Source organism: Phytophthora sojae (assembly GCF_000149755.1).
Source record: "Phytophthora sojae unplaced genomic scaffold PHYSOscaffold_11, whole genome shotgun sequence".
NCBI lineage: Eukaryota > Oomycota > Peronosporomycetes > Peronosporales > Peronosporaceae > Phytophthora > Phytophthora sojae.
The window spans coordinates 1,478,840-1,499,108 of record NW_009258125.1 but is presented as its reverse complement, the minus strand read 5'-3'; the positions used below and the strand labels follow the sequence as shown (position 1 = coordinate 1,499,108).

General features: G+C 56.4%; 11 protein-coding genes across 11 annotated transcripts; 7 read left to right on the top strand and 4 right to left on the bottom strand.

Annotated features, from left to right (window-relative positions):
• Positions 1-745: 745 nt before the first annotated feature.
• On the top strand, positions 746-2,680 carry PHYSODRAFT_340112 (hypothetical protein; the record flags this gene model as incomplete). Its single annotated transcript, XM_009538192.1, has 1 exon — positions 746-2,680. The coding sequence occupies one exon, from the start codon at positions 746-748 to the stop codon at positions 2,678-2,680; it is 1,935 nt and encodes a 644-aa protein (XP_009536487.1).
• A 72-nt stretch (positions 2,681-2,752) lies between these two features.
• Positions 2,753-4,063, bottom strand: PHYSODRAFT_319083 (hypothetical protein; the record flags this gene model as incomplete). The annotated part of the gene is made up of 2 exons (XM_009538191.1): positions 2,753-3,833; positions 3,933-4,063. 2 exons carry the CDS (start codon positions 4,061-4,063, stop codon positions 2,753-2,755), a joined length of 1,212 nt encoding a protein of 403 aa, XP_009536486.1.
• Positions 4,064-4,337: 274 nt separating this feature from the next.
• Positions 4,338-5,297, top strand: PHYSODRAFT_526273 (hypothetical protein; the record flags this gene model as incomplete). Its single annotated transcript, XM_009538190.1, has 1 exon — positions 4,338-5,297. The coding sequence occupies one exon, from the start codon at positions 4,338-4,340 to the stop codon at positions 5,295-5,297; it is 960 nt and encodes a 319-aa protein (XP_009536485.1).
• Positions 5,298-5,378: 81 nt separating this feature from the next.
• PHYSODRAFT_526684 (hypothetical protein) lies at positions 5,379-5,669 on the top strand (the record flags this gene model as incomplete). Its single annotated transcript, XM_009538189.1, has 1 exon — positions 5,379-5,669. A coding segment is annotated over one exon (291 nt), but the record flags the coding sequence as incomplete, so codon positions are not given.
• Positions 5,670-5,959: 290 nt separating this feature from the next.
• Positions 5,960-6,498, bottom strand: PHYSODRAFT_288832 (hypothetical protein). The gene is made up of 2 exons (XM_009538188.1): positions 6,186-6,498; positions 5,960-6,107 (listed from the first exon to the last, which is right to left on the bottom strand). The coding sequence occupies exons 1-2, from the start codon at positions 6,490-6,492 to the stop codon at positions 5,971-5,973; spliced, it is 444 nt and encodes a 147-aa protein (XP_009536483.1). The 5' UTR covers positions 6,493-6,498; the 3' UTR covers positions 5,960-5,970.
• Positions 6,499-6,763: 265 nt separating this feature from the next.
• PHYSODRAFT_254152 (hypothetical protein) lies at positions 6,764-7,735 on the top strand (the record flags this gene model as incomplete). The annotated part of the gene is made up of 1 exon (XM_009538187.1): positions 6,764-7,735. The coding sequence occupies one exon, from the start codon at positions 6,764-6,766 to the stop codon at positions 7,733-7,735; it is 972 nt and encodes a 323-aa protein (XP_009536482.1).
• Positions 7,736-8,353: 618 nt separating this feature from the next.
• On the bottom strand, positions 8,354-9,244 carry PHYSODRAFT_340107 (hypothetical protein; the record flags this gene model as incomplete). The annotated part of the gene is made up of 3 exons (XM_009538186.1): positions 8,354-8,767; positions 8,847-8,936; positions 9,002-9,244. The coding sequence occupies 3 exons, from the start codon at positions 9,242-9,244 to the stop codon at positions 8,354-8,356; spliced, it is 747 nt and encodes a 248-aa protein (XP_009536481.1).
• A 1,156-nt stretch (positions 9,245-10,400) lies between these two features.
• PHYSODRAFT_565126 (hypothetical protein) lies at positions 10,401-11,574 on the top strand (the record flags this gene model as incomplete). The annotated part of the gene is made up of 3 exons (XM_009538185.1): positions 10,401-10,709; positions 10,837-10,957; positions 11,039-11,574. The coding sequence occupies 3 exons, from the start codon at positions 10,404-10,406 to the stop codon at positions 11,572-11,574; spliced, it is 963 nt and encodes a 320-aa protein (XP_009536480.1).
• A 1,535-nt stretch (positions 11,575-13,109) lies between these two features.
• On the top strand, positions 13,110-13,568 carry PHYSODRAFT_254208 (hypothetical protein; the record flags this gene model as incomplete). The annotated part of the gene is made up of 1 exon (XM_009538184.1): positions 13,110-13,568. One exon carries the CDS (start codon positions 13,110-13,112, stop codon positions 13,566-13,568), a length of 459 nt encoding a protein of 152 aa, XP_009536479.1.
• Positions 13,569-15,377: 1,809 nt separating this feature from the next.
• Positions 15,378-16,962, bottom strand: PHYSODRAFT_319078 (hypothetical protein; the record flags this gene model as incomplete). The annotated part of the gene is made up of 3 exons (XM_009538183.1): positions 15,378-15,437; positions 15,899-16,385; positions 16,412-16,962. 3 exons carry the CDS (start codon positions 16,960-16,962, stop codon positions 15,378-15,380), a joined length of 1,098 nt encoding a protein of 365 aa, XP_009536478.1.
• A 1,212-nt stretch (positions 16,963-18,174) lies between these two features.
• Positions 18,175-20,164, top strand: PHYSODRAFT_398151 (hypothetical protein; the record flags this gene model as incomplete). Its single annotated transcript, XM_009538182.1, has 5 exons — positions 18,175-18,450; positions 18,542-18,607; positions 18,679-18,818; positions 18,890-18,973; positions 19,054-20,164. Coding segments are annotated over 5 exons (1,677 nt in total), but the record flags the coding sequence as incomplete, so codon positions are not given.
• Positions 20,165-20,269: the final 105 nt, after the last annotated feature.

The window sequence follows — 20,269 nt, the reverse complement described above, 5'->3', positions numbered from 1 at the left end:
CAAGATGAAACGTGGAGCAGCTCGAGGTTTGCCACTGAATGGCCAGTTGGACCAACACATATTATTCAATATGTTCGCACTCGTATGAGTTCAAGACCGGCATGGATTAGGTAAGCTTAACTTAAACCTTAAACCCAAGGTTCCAGTGTGTCAGGCAGGACCTGCAAGGCACCCTGTTTGTTAGAGATAATGGGTTCCGTTAGGTTCCTGAGCTCCACAACGGCAGGAGTTCCGTTCGTTGATCAAGACGGTCATCTTCGCGTATCCGGATAGCACGACGAGCGACGGCAGATTAGGCGGTGGAGGGAAACTCGGCACGCAGAACCAGTGCAGGACCTCGTAATCGCGCCGACGCTGATGGCGCTTGACTAATTGAAGCCCAATGTTCTTCGAAGTGTATGGCCGATGCCTTCTCGGCAATTGACGCATGGCACTACTCACCACCAGCACAACTCGTTCGAGTTGGTTGCCAGGTGTCAGTCAGCTGACATTCCAGCGAAGCACAGCGCAAAAATCCGTTCTCCACAACCCGGCACCATCTGTGCGTCTCCCGTCTCATTCCGCAACAGTCATAATTCCTCTTAATTTTCTCTCCAGAACCCTTCCACTATATAACACACCATTTTCGTACGCCTCTCTATCCTCTGTTTACACATATCCCTCCAATATATAACACCACATTACGATCAGTGGATGCCCCGAGTCACAACACAACAAACCTGCCCAAGAACACCCCGAGTCGGTCATGACGACTGCGGAGGCCGTGTGGGTGCGCAACTCGAGCGTCAACATGGCCTGGATGTACACGTACTGCTTCACGCTCTTCTTCTCGTGCAGCATGACGATGCTGGCCGCCTGGGCCATGCGCAAGCTGGGCGGCGACATGTTCCGCTCCACTGTGCGCTTCGTCATCGCCATGTTCCTCTTGTGCTCCACGCTGCACGCGCTGGCGGGCGGCGTCTTCTACGCCTACCTTATCCACGCCATCTATGCAGTAATTGACCAGATTAAGGACCAATCCGGCTCGGGCTCCGATACCACCCAGGCCGACGTGACCATGAGCGAGTTGCTGCACAACGACAGCAAGGACGACGGCGGAGAGGCCGCGTACATTACTAAACTGACCCAAGATGACGTCCCGCTGTCTACGGCGTTAACTGCACTACTCCTGGCGGAAAATCTGTTCTTTATCCTGAGCGCGTATTGGATTTTTCTTTTATCCAGAGAGTTATTCAAGCTCGCGATGCGGACTTTGGACCGAGGCGAGCAGAACGAGAAGGCCACGATTGTGAAATATGTGTGGCGCGGATGGATTATTGTGGGATTATTTCTCGGCGCCGGACTGGCGATCGTCATTGTTCACGACGGATACAACCGCGCGTACAAGTATTTGAGTTTCGTGGAGCTGGGAGGGATTATTTTCTCGGTCTTTTACGCCACGGGGGCGTTGGTGGTGCTGAGGTTCTCAGGCAGGAAACATGAACACATTCACGGCGTGGTGATGGCCTCGCCGCTGTATCGGAGACTCAAGCTGCTGATGATCGTGTGTGCGGTTTTCACGCTGCCCTACTGCTTCTTGCAGGTGGCGCTGCTGTGCATGCCGCAGGACAAGGTGGATGCAGTCCCGGACTACGTGGTTGGAATTGTGACGATGCTGTATTATTTGTTCGGAGCTGCTCAGGCGCTGGTGATGGGGGGAAGTCAGCAGTGCTGCATCAGGATGCTGTCTCCGATCATCCCGACGCACATCAAGAACTCGCCCGAGTGGGCGAATCTACGCGCCAATCGAAGACACGACTCGTACGCGACGTACGAGGCCACTGCGCCACCGGAGAAGCCCGTGTTCGTGAATACAGATATTGAAGGTTCCAGCGCGCTGTGGGCCCAGGCACCGGAGGCTGTAATTGACACGGCTCAGGACCTCCATGACGACTTGCTGCGCTCTCTGTTGCCCAAGTTTAATGGTTATGAGATCACGACGGCCGGAGATGCGTTCCAGTTGGCCTTCCACAGAATTCCGGACGCCGTGAATTATTGCTTGGAGGTGCAGCTTCAGTTGCTGCAGGTGAAGTGGCCGTCCGCGCTGGAAGGCCTCGTGCCTTCTGTGAAGACAGAGGTGGCCCTTGGTCTAAAGCCGCAGCTTCTTTTCCGTGGTATTCGAGTACGCATGGGCATTCACGACACAAGCGCAGCGGAGGAGGGCAACTTGATCATGCAGACCCATCGTGTGACTGGCAAGGCGTTGTACATTGGCGCCTCTGAGTACATCGGCCGCGAAATCGGCGACGTGGGATTCGGAGGACAGATTATTCTTTCGAGGCGCGTGGCGCGTTGGCTTCAGACCAACGACAACTCGTCCAGGATTTTGACGCCGTTCCGACTGGACTACTACGGCATGCACCCCATTAACCAGTTGGAGATCGACATCGAGCTGTATGAGATCACGCCCAAGATGTTGAAAATGCGGCGTAAAATCTTCCGCAAGCGAACGCAACAGAAGAGTGGTGGGAAAATCACGGATGAGAGTGTGCGGGGCACAGATACGGAGGAGCCGACTCCAGAAGACGAGCATTCCGGTATGGAGTACTCCTCGCAACGTACTCCGAATGGAACAGCTCGGTTTCGGGAGAAGATGCCGACTGTGATATGGCAGACAATGCGAGACAGATGGAGCAACTAAAATATTTATTCGTTCATTCATCTTATTTCAGCAAGTGTGACTCGACATTTTCGAGTGTGTTTAGTGAGAATTTTACTTGCGCGATCGTCGTTCAGCGTTTGAGCGGAGCTGCGTAAACGCCTGATGCATCATAACGTGCTCAACAGCGGAGCACAATTTGTTGATCGCAACCGAGTCCCGCTTCTTGTGTTCATTTATCAGTAGTCGAAGTCCAGCAACCAGCAAGTCGCGATTCTTCAACGACTCGGCCTCAAACAGCATGACAGCTTTCCCGTTGTCCAGTACAAATGCCTTCTTTGCATCAACTTCTTCGTCCTCGACCATCTTGGCGTGCATCGCAGACTCTTCAACCACCGAGGCAGACACCCGACGCAAATTGTGGAGCAGCAAACGCGCCGCCTTCTTCTTGCTGTCGACGGAGCCAGTATCCCTCGCGCTCATGAAGCTCACGTAGCGACAATTGGGCGACTCGAGCATCAACGCGCGGTCTTTCACGAGCCCAGCTGACGGGTGATACTTGAGCTGGAACCCCTTTACCATGAGCTTCTTGAAGTGGTCGAGGACCTGTTTGGCCTTCTCCGTGCGAGTCGAGGCCGACGATTGTTTCTCCTGAGCATCAGTTTCACCTTTTGACTCCTTTTTCGAGCGTGTTGCGTCCTTCTCCTTCTCTTCGGCTCGCTCGTCACGTGACTCTTGCTTGGGGTCAGCAGGTTTGCTTGTGACTGCGCCCGTTGCAGCCGTCGCCACAGCTGACAGCAACGACGGCAGCCGCAGACTCTCAGCTGGTGCCTCAGCGGGCGCGGCAGGTTGAAGTTTGCCCAGAGCTTGTTGCACCAGTTGAGCCGCCACGTACTGCTGACTCTGAGCCACGACGTCCGAGCTGTTGCGCAGGGCGATCACCGCCGTGTCCTTGCAGACCTGCACCATCTTCTCGCCAGCTCGACGCTTGAGGTCGGCGATGGTGTGGTCGATGACCTCCTCGTGCTGCTGGAAGGCCGGGGCCAGCCATTTCTGATGCAACAAAAGTGCGCCGCGATAAGATGGCAACACGAGCCACGCCAGCGCCACGATCTTGGCCTCGAGGTAGAATGGCACCCAGGAGATGACCGTGCCGCCCACGGTCTCCACGACCCAGAACAAGGCGTTCACCGCCCTTTAATTTAGATTTGCATAAATACAAGAATTTAACACCACCGAAAAAAATACAACAACAACAACAACTGCAGCAAGTTTAAAGTGAAGTGCTGCTTACCAGAATGCAATCCATTGCAACAGTTCCCGCTCCTGGCGCGTGCGCAGCGCCTCGACCGACGCATACAGCGGGTAGACATAGCCCAGTCCCATACACAGTTGCCGAGCAGCGAACTGCCCCACCAGCACCATAACTCCAACAAGATCTCCGCCCACGGGTTAGATGAAAGTGAGTCTCTAACTGCTTGCCAGGCGCAGTGCAACATCCTTTTGGTCCAAACATAGCAACCGCCGACGCTAAAAATACCGGAGACTTGTCGTTATCTGGCTCTCGTGCCATATGGCGGCTAAAAAGCCCAACGCACCAATCACAGAATTTAGCGCGTGTCCCTCTTGACAGCTCCTTTCACCCCTGACGCACGTCGCCACTGTTATTCAACAACCGTCGGTCGGCCTGGAGGAGGTCATGGACGTCACCGCGTCTCACCGCTGGCTGCGCGTGGAGATCGCCGAGGCCTCCCACGAGGACGCGTCGGCATTGGCGCAGGCCTCCACGCTCCAGCTGGCGCTCACGGGCATGCTCTTCGGCCTCATCCACGTGCTCACGGGGCCCGACCACCTCAGCGCGCTGGCCACGCTGTCCGCCGGCTCGTCGTGGCGCTCGTTCGCGCTGGGCGTGCGCTGGGGCTGCGGCCACAGCATCGGGCTCATCGTCATGGCCGTGCTCTTCATCGCGCTGGACGGAAAGCTCGACTTCTCGGTGCTCAACGTGGTGACGGATGTGCTGGTGGGGGTCTTCATGATCGCGCTGGGCGTCTACGGAGTGCATGAGGGCGTCAAGAAGGCCAGGATGAGCAGGAGGAGAGGCGCGTCGAGGAGGAGGAGGAAAAGTGACAAGGTGAAGAGCAAGACGGAGCTGCAAGAGAGAGAAAGTGAGAGCGAGGAGGAGGATGGAGTGGGGTCTGAAGGGGCGGAGACGGAAACGGAGACGGAGACCGACTCGGTGGCGAGTCCCAAGCGGACGCTGCTGAAGGACGGGCAGAAGAAGACGAACGAGCAGGTGGAGGTCACGTTCAGTGATGAGGATGAGGCGTCGCCTGCTGCAAGACGCAGGAGGTTGGAGGCGTTGAAGAAGGAGACGAAGGGTGCAGAGGTGGAGGACGCAGTGATGGTGGACGTGGTGGTGAAGAATGTGTCGCCCCGACAACACTCGGGTAGTGTGGAGTCGATTTCGCTGGAGACCAGTCCGTGTGAAAGCGTTGTGGCGCTGGAGGAGCTGCTGTCGGACCGTAGTCAGTTGAGTGATGAAGCGGACGCTGATATCGACACAAAGCAGGGTACGGGACCCATGTGCTGCGGCTTCAAGTTGCCCACCATCGACTTCCAGAACGCGCAGACGCAGAAGGTATGCACGACGTTCTGCTGATGTCTACGAAGGAAAACCTTATCTAACGTGTTTGGGGGTGTGGTTTTGTTCGTGTTGTTCTAGTGCACCGCGTTGCTGGTTGGCATTGTGCACGGCATCGCAGGGCCCGGTGGCATCCTTGGCGTGCTACCAGCGGTGGGGCTGCACGACACGGTCAAGTCGTGCACATACCTGGGCTCCTTTTGTATCACGTCCATCGCGACGATGGGCATTTTCGCCGCGGTGTACGGTGAAGCTACGGGCCGGCTTGGCGAACGTTCGGAGCTGCTGGCCTTCCGCATATCTATCTTCTCGTCCATGCTCTCGGTAATCGTGGGTGTTCTCTGGTTAGTGCTAGCTGCCATCGGCAAGCTTCAGGAGGTCTTCGGCTGAAGAGAATAGTGAGTGTCCCATCCAGGCAATGCAAGTATTTGAAGAGAGCTCAGCTCGAGGAGAAATTCGTTCATACAGATTTCATGTCATGCCGCGTGGCGTCTCGTCGCGTCGTCATTAAGAGACCCCCTCGCTCCGGCCCGGCGCTATAGAGCAAGACCTCAGGCAGAGCCTCTCCATCGGCACCAACAGTGGCATATGTGCACTTATCACGCCACCGACGGCCAACTTCAGTGCTGCGTCCACTTGGGGGCAGAGCGAAGAAGAGCTTGGTAGTTTCCTGTTCCGTGTCTGTGTCTATCTATTCCTTGGCAGGCTCCTCGGCGGGCGCCGCGGGCTCTTCAGCAGCAGGCTCGTCCTTCTTGTCCTCCGTCTTGTCCTCCTCCTTTTTCTCGGCGTCGGCTGCAGCAGCGTCCTCCTTCTTGTCCTCCTCCTTGGCTGGATCAATGCATTATGACAATATGATCAGTCTTCCATTACTGTCCCTCTGCCTGCCCCCATTGTTCATGCACTCACGCTGCTCGTCCTTGGCCTTCCAGTAGTCGTCCATGTCGCTGTCGAGCTTCTTGGCCGCGTGCTCCTCCGACTTGCCCCAGTAGCTGTCCATCTCGGCGTCCAGCTCCTCCGCCGTCTTCGGCTTGGGCTTGTCGCCGCCGCGCCGGCCGCGTCCGCCCTTGCCCCGGCCCTTGGGCTCGCTGTTGCCGCTGCCGCCTCCTCCGCGGCGCCCTCTGCGGCCCTCACGCGCGCCCTCGTAGGGCGTTGCGCGGTTGCTCGCGCCGTTGCCGCCACCGCCGCCGTTGCCTCCTCTGCGTCCACGGGCCATTGTTGCTGCGACTACCGGAGACTCTGCGTCGATACTGAAGTGCAGTGAAACGCAGGGGGAGGATGGCGCTAGATTACCTCTCATTTTCGGGTGCCAGCGAGTTCGACGGGGTTCACGTGCACCACACGATTCTGCAGTTGAAGAGCAAGAGTGAAGGTCGCTTCAAAGTCCGATTATCAAGATCGGGGCCTCGTCTATCGTCGATCGAGCACCGCGCGCCTACGTCAGTCCTCGATTCACCGCAAGTTCGACAATCCACCCGCGCTCTGCAATGCGCCCCAAGATGCCCAAGAAGCCGCGCCGCCGCTGCCGCATCAAGCTCGAGCCGGGGACGCGCCCCATGGCCACGCGCAGCCTCACCAAGGCCAAGAAGAGCCTGGACGACCTCCTGGCCAGCGCCAGCGCCAGCACCACTACGCCCCCTGCCCCTTGCTCCTGCGCGTGCAAGGCTTCGAACGTCGCCTCCAAGCCGGTCGCCCCCAAGCCTGTGGCCCCCAAGCCTGATCCAGCGCCTCGCAAGGCTTCAACCGCTGCCCCCAAGCCTGTGACCCCCGAGCCTGAGCCGGCAGCTCCCGCGCCTGCGGCTCCAGGGCAAACTCCGCACACGCACAAGATGCCAGAGCTCGCCGCCCTGATTGTCGCTGCGCTGGATGCCAACGCCCCGGAGCTTTCTATTGCGTCAACTGCAACTGTCACTGCGTCTGTTGCTGCTGCTGCAACGTCAACTGCACCAGCCATCGCGGCGCCTGATTCGCCCATCAAGGAGGAGCCTCCTCCGAGAGCTTCCACGCCGTCGGCAACTACGCTAGCGTTGTCCTCGCCGACGATGTCTCCGTCGTCGAAGGAGATCCAGCGCAAGCGCCGCAAGCGCGAGACCATCAAGCTCCCCGACAATATCTGCGTGAGTGGGAAGGAGCTCAAGCGACTCAAAAACCGCATCGCCGTCAACCGCCTGCGCGAGCGCACGCAGAAGGACGTGCGCGAGATGGAGGAGCAGCTGGAGTGGTACAAGGAGCGCTGCGAGTTCCTGGAGGCGCTGGTGTCTTGCTGCTCCATGTGCGCGAGCCTCCGGTCCATGCGCTTCGGCGACATCGAGCTGCTGCCGGCGGACAAGGAGATCGCGGTCAAGAGGGAGCTGAGGCCAGACAAACAGGATGAAGACGCGCTGGCCGACGGCTGCAGCGAGCCGCCCATGCTCTCGGAGGAGGAGATCGTCGTGCTCTCCAAAGCGCTCAACTGTTGAAGGACTTTATGACTGACTGACCGACTGCGCTGCGCTGCGCGGAGCGAGCGCTATTATACTTGCTGCATTCCGTGTCGTGGTAACAAGCATTGTAACTCTATGGATTTGTACGTCTACACGCCGAGGAGCAACTCGACTTGCCTTCAACTTGCCACGTCACTCTGGTGCCGAAACACGACACCACGGCGGGAGAGATACATCTGGCGTCGAAGATCGCGCCAGATGATGGAGCTTCCGACCCTTCGATCTGAAGCAGGAATGGGTCTTCTCTGCGTCGAAGCCTCACGCTCGAGGTGGCGGGCGTTCTTCCCTGAGAACGCGAGTGCGAAAAGTGGCCGAGTCATCTCGAACTGATGGCATCCACCACGCGCACATGTCTATCGAGATCGAGAGCAGCTTGGGGGAATATGGCAAGGCTCGTTATATATGAAGAATTATCCAACGCACGCTACGACGGCAACCGCTCCCGCGCTCACCCAGTCCGCTCGATGACGTCTCTGGGGTGCGTTCGCCTGCAACGCACAGCAACAACGACAACAACAACAACCGTTAATACCTTGTGAGCTCCTCAAGATGAGCACTTGCTTCCATGTAACACACACGTCACATGCAACGCAACTACAAAATCTCGTACATGTCGGCCGCGCTCGAGACGTTCGACATGCCGCGCTGCTTCTGCACCGAGGCGGCGGCTTCCGCGGCCGGGTCCAGCAGCGGCAGCTCCTCGCTGTTCTGCTGCTCGTGGTCCATGAGAAAGCTGTCCTGGATCCAGAACTGCACCATGTTCATGACCAGCGGGCAGCCGATCATCACGATGAGCAGCTCGATCTTCGGGTGGTTGTGCACGGGGTAGAACAGCAGCGAGCCCACCCAGCCCAGCGGCGTCGAGAAGGCGTAGAGCACCCCACCCACGAAGACCTTCATGATGGTCAGAATGGCGCACCACTGCAGCAGCTGCATCCACCACACGCGCCACGACGGCGGCGAGCCGTAGTACCCGTGGCACCGCAGACTCGTCCACTGCTGCCGGGTCTGCAGCACAAAAGAACAACGTACCACTAGTTAGCAACCTCCAGCAACTCCATCAGACTTGCAAGTTGCAGCCACGTACGGCCACGAGGGTGAAGAGCTGCAGCAATAAATAGGCAATGTACACGCCGAGCGTGGTGTCGATCACCACGTTCATGAAGTAGAAGGCGCACTGCGTCAGAGATAACACGGTTAGGAACAGCTCCCTATAGCGATGAGGCGCATAGCGCCGCGCACCTGGTCCTCGTCGCTGGGCGTGTCGGAGAAGTCCACGAGGCCGATGGCGTACAGGATGTTCATGACGTGGATCATGGCGGCCGACGTGCCCTGCTTCATGGCGTCCATGAACCAGACCTTGGCGGGCCGCCGCGGCCGCTCGAAGTGCCACTTGGCGTACAGCGACGACAGCGCGATGAAGCCCAGCAGCATCTGCACGGCGTCGTCCGTGCGGTCCGCCACGAGCGTGCAGCGAGATCTCATACTGTTCGGGGTTCTCTCTTCAGCGTTATGGGGCGAATCTGCTACTGGAGTCCGTCCTAGCGTGGCGCATGCAGGCAACGGTCGTGATTGAAGCCATGTCGGATTTTTTTATCCGTGCGGCGCGACGATTGGAGGAAAAGGCCGAGACATTTCAGGCGGTTCGACAGGAAAAGGCGGTAAGGTAGGCCTTGAAGCACCCGGGATTTGTACCGAACGATGCAAGCGCACTCGCCGTCCGCACGACATGACTCCAGCAGGGACGAGGGACAAGGTGCTTTCATCATGGGGCGGACTCTATGGCTGTTGCCTATCCAGCGTGCAGAGGAAGTTGCAGCCTTTGCGACCACTAAACGGGGAATTTACAGTACTCGCCCCAAGACGTCGCGGTTCTACGAGATGCGCTCCTCATGACGTCGCCATTGCCAGCTGCAGCACTGCAACTTTGACCATTGAGTCAGCGCTAGCGAGCGCTAACAGGAAGTCCTTTGTGTGCGCGTGCCTGCCATACATTGCCAATGGCAACGCCGTGCTTGAAGACAGCCGCATCAGCGGTGCCACGCGCGATGGCGTGCGTCGCCGCAGTTTCACGGGCGCAAAACGCTGTGCAACACAGCTCAGTTGGCCCTAAAGAGCTAATGCCCCGCAGAGAACCTCCCGAGCAGAAGATAGCTAGATGCTTGCTGCTTGGATATCCTCGATAGATATCCAAAGTATCTCCACATGATGCACTTCAAGCAAGAGCTCTTCACTATCTTCGCTGCTTGCTGCTGTACCACAAAATGGGTACAAAAATTAGCTTGATCCCCGCTCGAGTGACAACCGGAAGATCACTATCGCGCGCCATGCAGGGTTCTGGAAAACCCGGGTTTCCAAGAGCGATCGATAGGAAGACAAAAATATGGGGTGGGTGGGTATGGGTTTTTACAAGCCCTATTCCCTTTTATCAATTCATTTGCAATTCAAATTCAATTCAAAGTTCAGTTCATTCAACTCCAGGCACCGACCGGGCACCGATTTTCACAGATTTTCACCGATTTTAGCGGGGTGGGTGGGTTTTTAATAACCCACCCAATACCCACTGTTCGAACTGTCGGGGTGGGTGGGTGGGTAACTCCGGGATATCCCAACCCACAAAAACCCAACTAGGAACCCTGCCGCCATGCACGGGCGCGTCAAGAGCGTAGAGCGCGAGAAGGAGCAGCAGAAGACGGATGCGCAGCGCCAGGAGGAGCTCTCCAAGGTGCGCATGTACCACGAGGTGGCGGGCAAGGTGCTGGAGATGAAGCGCCAGCAGCTGTACGAGCCCAGCGCGCTGCCGCTGACCAGCCACCTGCTGCTGCTGAACCCCGAGTTCCACGTGGTCTGGAGCTACCGGCGCCAGGCGATCGACGCGCTGGCAGCCAAGGCGCAGGACCCGCCGGCCGAGATGCAAGAGATGGCAAAAACCGAGCTCAAACTGACACTGGTGAGGAGTTTTAGAGAATTGTTGCGCCGGTTAGAGAGTGCTAACTAGCATGGTTAGCACTAGCCTAACCTGGGTGGGTGATGGCAACACTGACAATATTATTGTGTTGAATTATTATTTAAATTAGGACGCGCTGCAACGCAACCCCAAGTCGTACTCGGCGTGGTTCCAGCGCAAGTGGATCATCGATCGCGGGCTCGGCGACCTCAAGAAGGAAATCGGATTGTGTGACAAGCTCCTGGATCTCGGTAAGAGTGACTTTGCCTATTATTATTTTTCAAAAAGTGACAATAATATTATCTTTGCTGACTTGCCAATATTTGTTTTAGATGAACGCAATTTCCACTGCTGGAACTACCGTCGACATGTGTGCAAGTTGGCTGGCGTCTCCGAGGAGGACCAACTGGCGTTCACCACGCAGAAGATCGAGCAGAACTTCTCCAATTACTCGGCACTGCACCACCGCAGCATCTCCCTGCCCGAGCCATTGACGGCAGATTTGCTGTTCGACGAGATCGGCCTCGTCCAGCAGGCTGTATTCACGGAGCCGGACGACCAGAGCGCGTGGTTCTACTACCGCTGGCTGCTGACGTCCATGCTGGAGATGGTCGAGTCCTCGGCTGAAGACGCTGCGGGATTCCTCAAGAGTCAGGTGCAGTGGCTGGACGAGCTGCTGGAGATGGAGACGGAGGCCAAGTGGGTCGTCGTCACGCTCGCCGATCTGCACTACCGTCTCGGAGCGATCACCGACGTGAACGGGTGGGAGGAGTCCAAGAAGAGGAGCGTGGAGCTGTACGAGCGCGCGATCGAGCTGGACCCGGACCACCGTCGATACTACCAAGAGATGAAGAAGAAGAGTGCGTGAAACAGGGTATAGCGGAGTATGGGGCGGCGGTGCTATGCTGTCTGTCTTCAGGTGCAATATGATCCAGCTTTTGGTTTAAGCCACACGCAACAAGATTTTGCGAGGCGTAAGCGCAACACAATTTGGCTCCAGACACGCGAGATAGAGACCCCTCGAGCGCAAATAGCCCCGAGCTGCTGGTGTAAGTAAAGATTTGCATAAATCAAGGACCTGCCCCGACTGAGCGTTTTGGCTCCAGAAAACCAACGAAAGGTGTCCTTGTCAATCGGATACTGTCGGCACGTTAGTCCGGCCGTTTTACCGCTCCGGTTGTTCTTGGGAGTGCAAAAGCTGCAGGTAGGTTGTACACTTGCGTACCGCAGATTTTACATAGGGCTTGTTTGGCTTCTAACCTGTATACCATGTGAAGTCGCTGTTACTGAGTAGAAATTTCCACGCCCTCGTCCTTCACCAGTCGACTCAAATTTGGATCACACAACCGACGGTTGTTTCAGGTAAAGCTTTCAGCTCTCATTTTTATTGCAATGAGCTCGTCCTCTTGTACTTGCTCGCGGGACTGTGTGTGTCCTTGGAGTAGCATGAAACAGTTGGAGATAATGCACTTGCCGTTGCGTCGTCAACGAGTCCATCCAGCATGGTACAAGTAGAACAAACGCCACACAACAATTCAACCCGGGAAACAAGCAAGCACAAGCCACTCACCCACTCACCATGGAGAACACCAACATCCAGCCGATACAGCGTCGACGCTCCAGTACTTTGAAAATGCCGATGCTCATGAGACTGTCGTCCCGTAACCTGTACGAGCTCCAGCTGAAGGCGGCCAACTATGAAGCCATGATGCAGCGCTTCCAGCTCCGGAGAATGTCCGACAGGCCCCCCACGACGGCAACAATGGATTGCTGTCACCTCGCAGTCTCATGCTGCTGACAAGGCGAAAGACGTGGTATCAAGCGTGGCAGACCGTCACGTCGTCCATTCGGCCTGGAGGTTGCCCCAACACTTGTCACGGACTCTTCATGTTTGGCGTCGTCCAGTTCCAGATCTTCTACCTGTGGTTATCGTACGTCTACTACCCGAACGGATCGGTCGGAACCATTCGCGTCGGTCTGGTGTTGCAGCTTCTTCACTTGGTGGACTTAATCCTGACCTTCAACACGGCTTTCAGACGAAAGCACGAGCTCGTGAAGTCAAGAAGACTCATCGCGTGGAACAACGTCAGTGTGTGGCTTCCTTTGGAACTGGTGTCAGCCGTACTGGTTAGTGCCGCGTACAGCTTTAGTGACAGCATAACAGAGCACGCCTCAAGGTCCCTCTTGCGCTACGACGCTGTGCTAATGACACTCCGCATCTTGAATTGTCGAAGAAAATCACTGTGATGTCATGGCCCCTGTCAGCGTGCAGTACGTTCCGACTTTTACTGCGCTGTTCAGCTGATCCAAGGCCAAGGAAACCACAACGGCACATGGGGAGAGAATTAACTGTCGACCTTTGTTATCCTGACCGGCTCCGCTATCCTGGATATCGTGTTCGGCATGGTGTCGAACTTTAACGCCAACACGACGAATTTCTACCAGAAGATGGAGGCAGTTTTCGCCACGATGGATAAAATGGGGCTCCCGCTCAAGCTGCGAGAGCGCGTGCACCAGTATTGCACCCACGCCTGGATGGAGTACGAGTCGTTGGACGGTGACATCGTCAAGTTCCAGCGTGAATTGGCCCACACACTCGGACTCGAGGTCGGACTGTACAAGTACATGAGCTGTTCTCCAGACTTTGCAACGCAGATCATCCTCAGCTTAGAAGCTCGAGTTTACTTACCTGACGACTACGTTGTCCGCAAGGGGGACACTGGCGCGGAGATGTTCATGATCAATCGAGGCATCTGTGAGGTTACGGACCCAGCGATAGCGCAACAACTGAACGTGAATATCGTGGTCAGCTCAAGCGACCAATCCTCCGGAGGTGGCAGTGGCAGTACATACTTCGGATAGTTCAGCCCATGAATAAGTCGCTGAGCCTCAGGACGAGTCTCCCAGCCCAAACCTAAGCCATTTTTCAGGGGTGGGTCCTTTAGTGAGGGTATCTGAGCTCATGTCCACCCACACAAGAGTGACTACGATCTGGATTCTGATCAGAGGAAGGAGAAGACACAAGCGAAGCTGAGTCGGAGAAGACTTTGGCAGCGATGATGGAGATGATGACGTCAATGTCCGCTAGTATCGAACGATTGGAAAACCTCGTCCTGACACGAGACGAGCGGTTTTGTAAGTGTTGTCCAGTGCATATTGGGCATGAAGCAGCTCGGAACACCTCGAATGTGCGCATCAAACAAGAGAACGAGACCCGCAATTCTTCAGCCTTCAAAACGAAGGCGGAACAGCGCGTCAAGTATTAGCTTAGCTCCAATTTCTCGAAAGCTCGAGCTTAATGGTGTGATTGAGGACAATACTCCGGCTGTTCGTCGTCCCTACAAAACGCCAGATTCCATGACGGAGAGGCCCATACTGGGCGCTAGCTGGATTGATTCGGCATTAGCCAATCACACGGTTGAAGCTCCTGCAGCAGCGATCGACAGCCAGGTAGCTGCGAACGCTTCCGAAGCTAACGTACCGGACGGACCAAGCTATCCGCTTGGTTGGCTCGCGAGGAGCTCGACCCCGCGTAGCGAGTCAACAGTGACGGACGAGTTATGGCGAGACTAACACGGTATCAATGCGAGCAAAAGAGCTCATCGAAACTCGATGGCGACGGCTGGAGACCACTAGCAGGAGAACTCCGCACCCGCTCTACATGTAGTTTTCCCTCTTCTGGCCGATCTCACGTACACCACCGGAGAGTCAAACGACGGGGTAGCCGAGTCATCATTGACGCGGTTACCATGGCCCAGACACGCAGAACCTCAATGAAATCGAGCGCAACATTGAACAGCAGTACAGCACATGGCAGTAACGCTCCGACTGAGTAGGAAAACACTATGAAGGGCCTCAAGTTGAATTGTTTTTAACCTCATGAACACTGCGACTCAAAGTGCTACTCCGCAGGAACTATCTGCGCAGTCAGTGAGCTCAATCGCGGCTGGAAAGTTCGAGCTGCGTGTGGTTCAGAAGACTCTCTTTGCCCTCAGCATCGATACCGACGCGATTGTGGCGGTGTTTGGGGGGCTGGTGCTTGCAGTCACGTTCTTGAACTGAATATCGCGCGGCCCCAAAGTCGTGTGCTTCTTCGGCTTCAGACGTGGATGCGTGTGGCCGACCTGCTAGCGTCTCATTTCGATCCTGCTTGTCTGGATCAGCCCTAACTGCGTCCACTCGATGACTTACTGTGTTTGCTGGTTGCTTGGGCGGTACAACTAGGGAAGCCGAACTTTTGGAGGAAGCTTCGCCATTGGGTACTGATGGTCTATCTATCGAAGGGGCTAGCGTTGCCTCATATCCATGCACTTGGCTACCAGACGGGCGAATTCTTGGTAAGTCACCGTTGCTTGTGCGCGCTGCCGAGCAGTTGGAGCAACTTGTGCTCGAGCCTTCATTCCGACTTTTTGCATACATTTCTAGGCGCTCCACACTCGCAGACACGGCACCCATGAGATCCACCACTGCCGCCAACTTCTTCTTCATTTCGGCAAGACGAGATTCCGTTGCCGTGTCTCTTCTGGTGAGACTGTCCTCCCGTCCCTATTAGGCGCCCCCAGAGAGTCATCACTCGACAAATTTCTCCCAGCTTCATCTTGACAAGCTACCAGTTGGGCTAGTTTCGCCTCCTGGAAGCCATACTTGATCGTCTCATCCGGCAAACTCTCGTCAATCCATGCCACCAAGCCTTCCACTATCTCCGTCGACGCCACTGTTGTTGTTTCTCCACTTGCGAAGAATCAAAGAGCTCCTTCTCCTTTATCCGATCTGTCACGGCGCCAACAACTTCGCTCAGTGGACTCGGAAGCTCTTGTCTATCGATACAGCTTCTCAGCATTGTAGTCAGCACGATTCGCCTATCTTCATGGTAGCGAGAGATGATGCGTTGGAAAGTGGCGCGGTCAAGCGTGCACGCCTCAACATAAGTTTGAGCTCGAATAGTGGCCGTGCGCTGTAGTTCATCAGCAGACTCAGCTCGCCAAACGCTTGGCCAGGATAAAGTAAAACTTGGCCATTTCGTTCCCGGTCCGAGTCGGCATTTTCACACGTGGAGCTCTTTGTCGGGTGAATGGGAGCTCGAACACTCTCCCCCCACCACGGCAGCGTCTGGGACAGCCGTCTCGGCGACGAATTGCTTGGAGCCCACACAGCTCTGTCAGCTCGATCACTCACCGGGCTCGTCTTGCAACCTCCGACATAATGCAAATACCGCGGTTGATCTTGAACATTTCGTCGCCGATTTCGTCTTTCCGGACCACGTAGTCGTCTGGAAGGTAGACGCGAACTCCGAGGTTGCGGATGATCTGCATCACAAAGTCGGTCGAGCAGTGCTCCCAGAATGCCACCTTGCCTATCAGATCCATGTATTTGAACAGCCGGACCTCGAGCCTCAGGCTGTGTGTGAGCTCCCGCTTGAACTTGACAACGTCATCGTACTCCATCCACACGTGGGCGTAGTATTGCTGCACGCGCTCACGCAGCTTGAGGGGCAGCCCCATCTTGTCCATGGTGGCGAACACGCCGTGCATTTTCTGCTCGAAGTTGACTTTGTTCGCGTTAAAGCTCGAGACGAGCAGCGCGACGTTGCCGAACACGATAGCGAGGATGACAGAGCCCGCAAGAATGGCACAAGTCGACAGGAGATTCTCCGCCAACGTGCCGCTGACTCCCCCTGGCCTTGAGTGAGTTGAACCGCGTAGTACACGTCGGCAACGTACTGCTCTGCAACGCTGGCGACAGTATCGTGGTGCTTCGCTACGACATGCCATAAGCACGCCATGTAGTGAGCCACAAGCACTGTAAGCCACATGAGCTTTGCAATCCCGAGCAAGTGCGAGTACTGGAACCACGACGCCAATTGCTTGTTCTCTCGAAGTACGTGGCTGAGACAGAATTGTTGCGAGTTGATGGCAGCGCGGAACACCCGCAGCGCTATCAAGACAGCGTCGTAGTTGAGCAAAATCCAAGGAATCTGGCTCGGCAAGTTGTCTTCGAACCCGAAGGCGATACTGACCAGCACAGCGGAGACCAGCTCGAGTGCAAACCACTTGGTGATATGGTTCTGCGCGATTTCTCTCCGGCACGTCACGATCTTGCGCTTCCTAATGAACGCTGTGTTGAGGTTCAGGATGAGGTCCACAAGGTGGATTAGCTGCAGCGTCAGACCTGTGCGAACCGTCTCAACTGACCCATTCGGGTAGAACGTATAAGCGAACGGAAGGTAGAAGACCTGCAAGTGGTAGGCGCCGAGCATTAGGACATTGTGGCAGGTGCTGGCGAGATGGCCCTGTAAGAGCGGAGAAGTCACCGCTCGGAGACACGTGTTTTGCCGATCCAGCAGTCCAAAGTCATTGCTGGCAATCAACTTTCCCATGGATCCTTCCGTCTTCCCACTACATGCAGCGTCACCAAAGCTTGGGCTCGAAGGTTTGCCGACGGAAATGTTGCCAGTCGAGCCTCTCCGCAGTTGAAATCGCTGCACTAGGGCTTCGTGGTCGGCTGCTGCTTTGCGCTCTAATTCCTGCGGGTCTTCAGCGACAAGACCGGTCACGCTCATAGCTCTTTTCAATACACTACTAAGGCGCTGGCTAGGTGACTTCGGAAGGTCGGCATGGCTTGAAGGTTTGGCAACGCTCTGCATGGTTGGGGCTTCGTGGTGAAATACCAAATACTAGGTCCTAATCGTTGGACCCTTTCTCGTGCCAACGTGCTCCAATACACGAACGATACTCGCTAGGAAGTACTATATTCGTCAAAACGGACAAAAATCGCTAACTCTATTTCCGTACAGTAGCTGGCAGGACCCCCTTGACCAGGACGGTCTTCATACTTACGATGGTACATTGCGATCAGGAATCGTGAACTCACTCATCCCATGGGGGTTACATACGAATTCGGATGCTGCGTCTTGCCCGCCCCAGCCTCCGTTGTCTTCCACCAGCAGCACACATATCGTACGTAAGCTAACAGTATTTTTATCCACCTGCAGACGAATAGCGATCAACATCCGAGCGACACTTCTATAAGAAAAAAAAATCAGCCGTCCGGCTCAGCCCCAAGCTTAATCTTTACGCGGCACTTAGCTGCTCTCAGGCGTCTATGATGTCCAAACCGCCAGGCCCAAAGAAAAAAAAGAAGACAAGAAAAGAATAAAACGACGCTGGGCTTCATTTCATTCACTTCAACCAGACGCCGATCTTCCATCTTCAACAACTCCGCACTTAGTCCGCACTAAGTGCGAGAAAAAAATAAGTCCGGCTTTGTCCCCATCCCGCGAGCACCCAAATTCCCAGACATAAATACCCATTATCCCAATAGCTCCGTCCAAACCATGCAGAGGCTCGTCGCGCTCGCGGCCGGGCGCCGCCTGCGGCCCTCGGCCTCGCGCCTGCCACGCGCCGTCGCCGCGCTCTCCGCCTGCGCCTCGTGGGCGTCTCCTCCGTCCTCAAGCGCGCGCGCGCGCGCGTTCTCCAGCGCCAAGCCGCTGCCGTCGCCGTCGCGCATGAGCGTGGCCGACCTGCTGGAGGTGTCCAAGCAGTTCCGCAGCAAGCAGACCAACTACATCCTCGAGGACCAGACGCTGGACGAGGCCGTCAAGTGCCTGGTGCAGAACGAGAACTCGGCCACGCTCGTGGTCGTGAACCGGCAGCACCAGGTCGTGGGGCTCATCACCAACCGCCTGGCGCTGCAGCGCGTGGTGCGCATGCGCTCCACGGGCAAGCGCTCGGACTGGAACATGAAGGTAGGGCGGTTCTACCGGGGTAGAGTCTGCTGGGAGGGAGGGCGGCGTGTTTATACGATTGATGGATAATTGGGGGTTGTGTGCGTTTTAGGTGTCGGAGGTGGCGATCCCCGCCAGGAAGGTGCTGCATGTGTCGCCCGAGGACTCGCTCGAAGACGTGCGTGGAGAGAATTTTTATTTTTCATGAGGAAGATGACTAATTTTATTATTATTATTGGGCTTTTTTAGTGCCGAGCAGTGATGGCGCTGTCCGGGGTGGGGGAGCTGCCGGTGCTGCAGGGGAGCAAGTTGCTGGGCACGGTGTCGTTGACGGACATTGCGTCGCTGATCCATCGCCACGACGCGCAGCTGAATCCCGACCCCACCAGGTATGTGGAGGGTATTTGAGATGCTCAGTGTTGGGGGGTTGCTGATCAAGAGTTGATGATTGTTGCTGCAGTGCCAAGTCGGACTATATCAACCTCATTTTGCCACGCAAGGGACTACCGGCGAACACCTCGCTGGACCAGACCGTCGTGCAGCAGTACGGGCGATTGTAGTGGAGTTTATGGTGTTTGGTGCTGATCTGACGTGGGTTTTGTGTTTTGTTTTTGCCGTCAATAGCAAGAGCGTCCACCCGAACTACTGGTCGTACTACCTGCACTCGTTCGCCATGTCGATCCCACACCCGGCGAAGAAGGATACAGGTGGAGAGGACGCCTTCTTCTTGGGCGTCGTGCCCCACGGAGAAGAGGAAGGCGGTGCGGCAGCTCCCGTGCCGGAAGAGCGCCCCATTGATATCGATCCGTCTGTCCCGACAGTAACGAATGGCACGCAGGGACCGGTTGATGTGCTGGCAATGGGTGTCGCTGACGGAGTGGGATCGTGGTTCGAGAAGGGAGTGAGTGCTCGACAGTATGCGCAGGAGCTGATGGTTGCAGCGCACCAGGCAGTACAGGTCTCGTACGCGAAGGACCACGATATCGAGCCGTCAGAGGTGCTGCACGCCGCGTGGTCAACTGTGCTCCAGAAGGAAATCGTCGGCAGTTCAACGGCTTGCGTGCTGGCACTCGACCCGGAGCAAGGAGAGCTGCATGGCGTCAACTTGGGAGACTCGGGCTTCCTTATCATCCGCGACAAGACGTCGGATCTCGAGACTGCACGACTGCGCGGTACGCTGGACGGCTCGCTGATGCGAAAGATCATCAACCGCGAGCAGGACCTGACGCCTGCTGGCCGACGAAAGGGAGCTCACGTGACGTACCGCTCGCCTCAGCAGCTGCACTACTTCAACTGCCCCTTCCAGCTGGGCTTCGCAGGTGCCGACCTCGTCAGCGACGTAGTGGACGACTTGGCTACAGGAACGCACTCGCCCATGCGCGAGAAGCCGCTGTTTGAGACCCCGGAGAACGGTATGAGACTGCGGGTACCTGTGCTCGAAGGAGACCTAATTATTCTGGCCACGGACGGACTCTTCGACAACGTGGACGAGGAAGTCCTGCTCGAGATTGTGCGGGCCGAGCCCGACCTGGAGACCATGACGCGCAAGCTGGTGCAGAAGGCCTACGACCTGTCGCTCGACCGGACGCGGGACTCGCCCTTCGCACGGCTTGCCAAGGAAAACGACTTATTGTGGGGTGGAGGCATGCCGGACGACATCACGATCATCGCGGCGCGCGTGACCAAGCACAGGAGTAAAGAGGAGAGAGCCGCTGATGCAGCAGAAGCTGCGGCCAGCTATTAGGAAAAACATACACATACCCACTGAAGACCGTGCATCAAAACTTATTGAAAATAGCAGAAACAAACACGAGAGACTTACGCGCGACGTCGTTCTGTG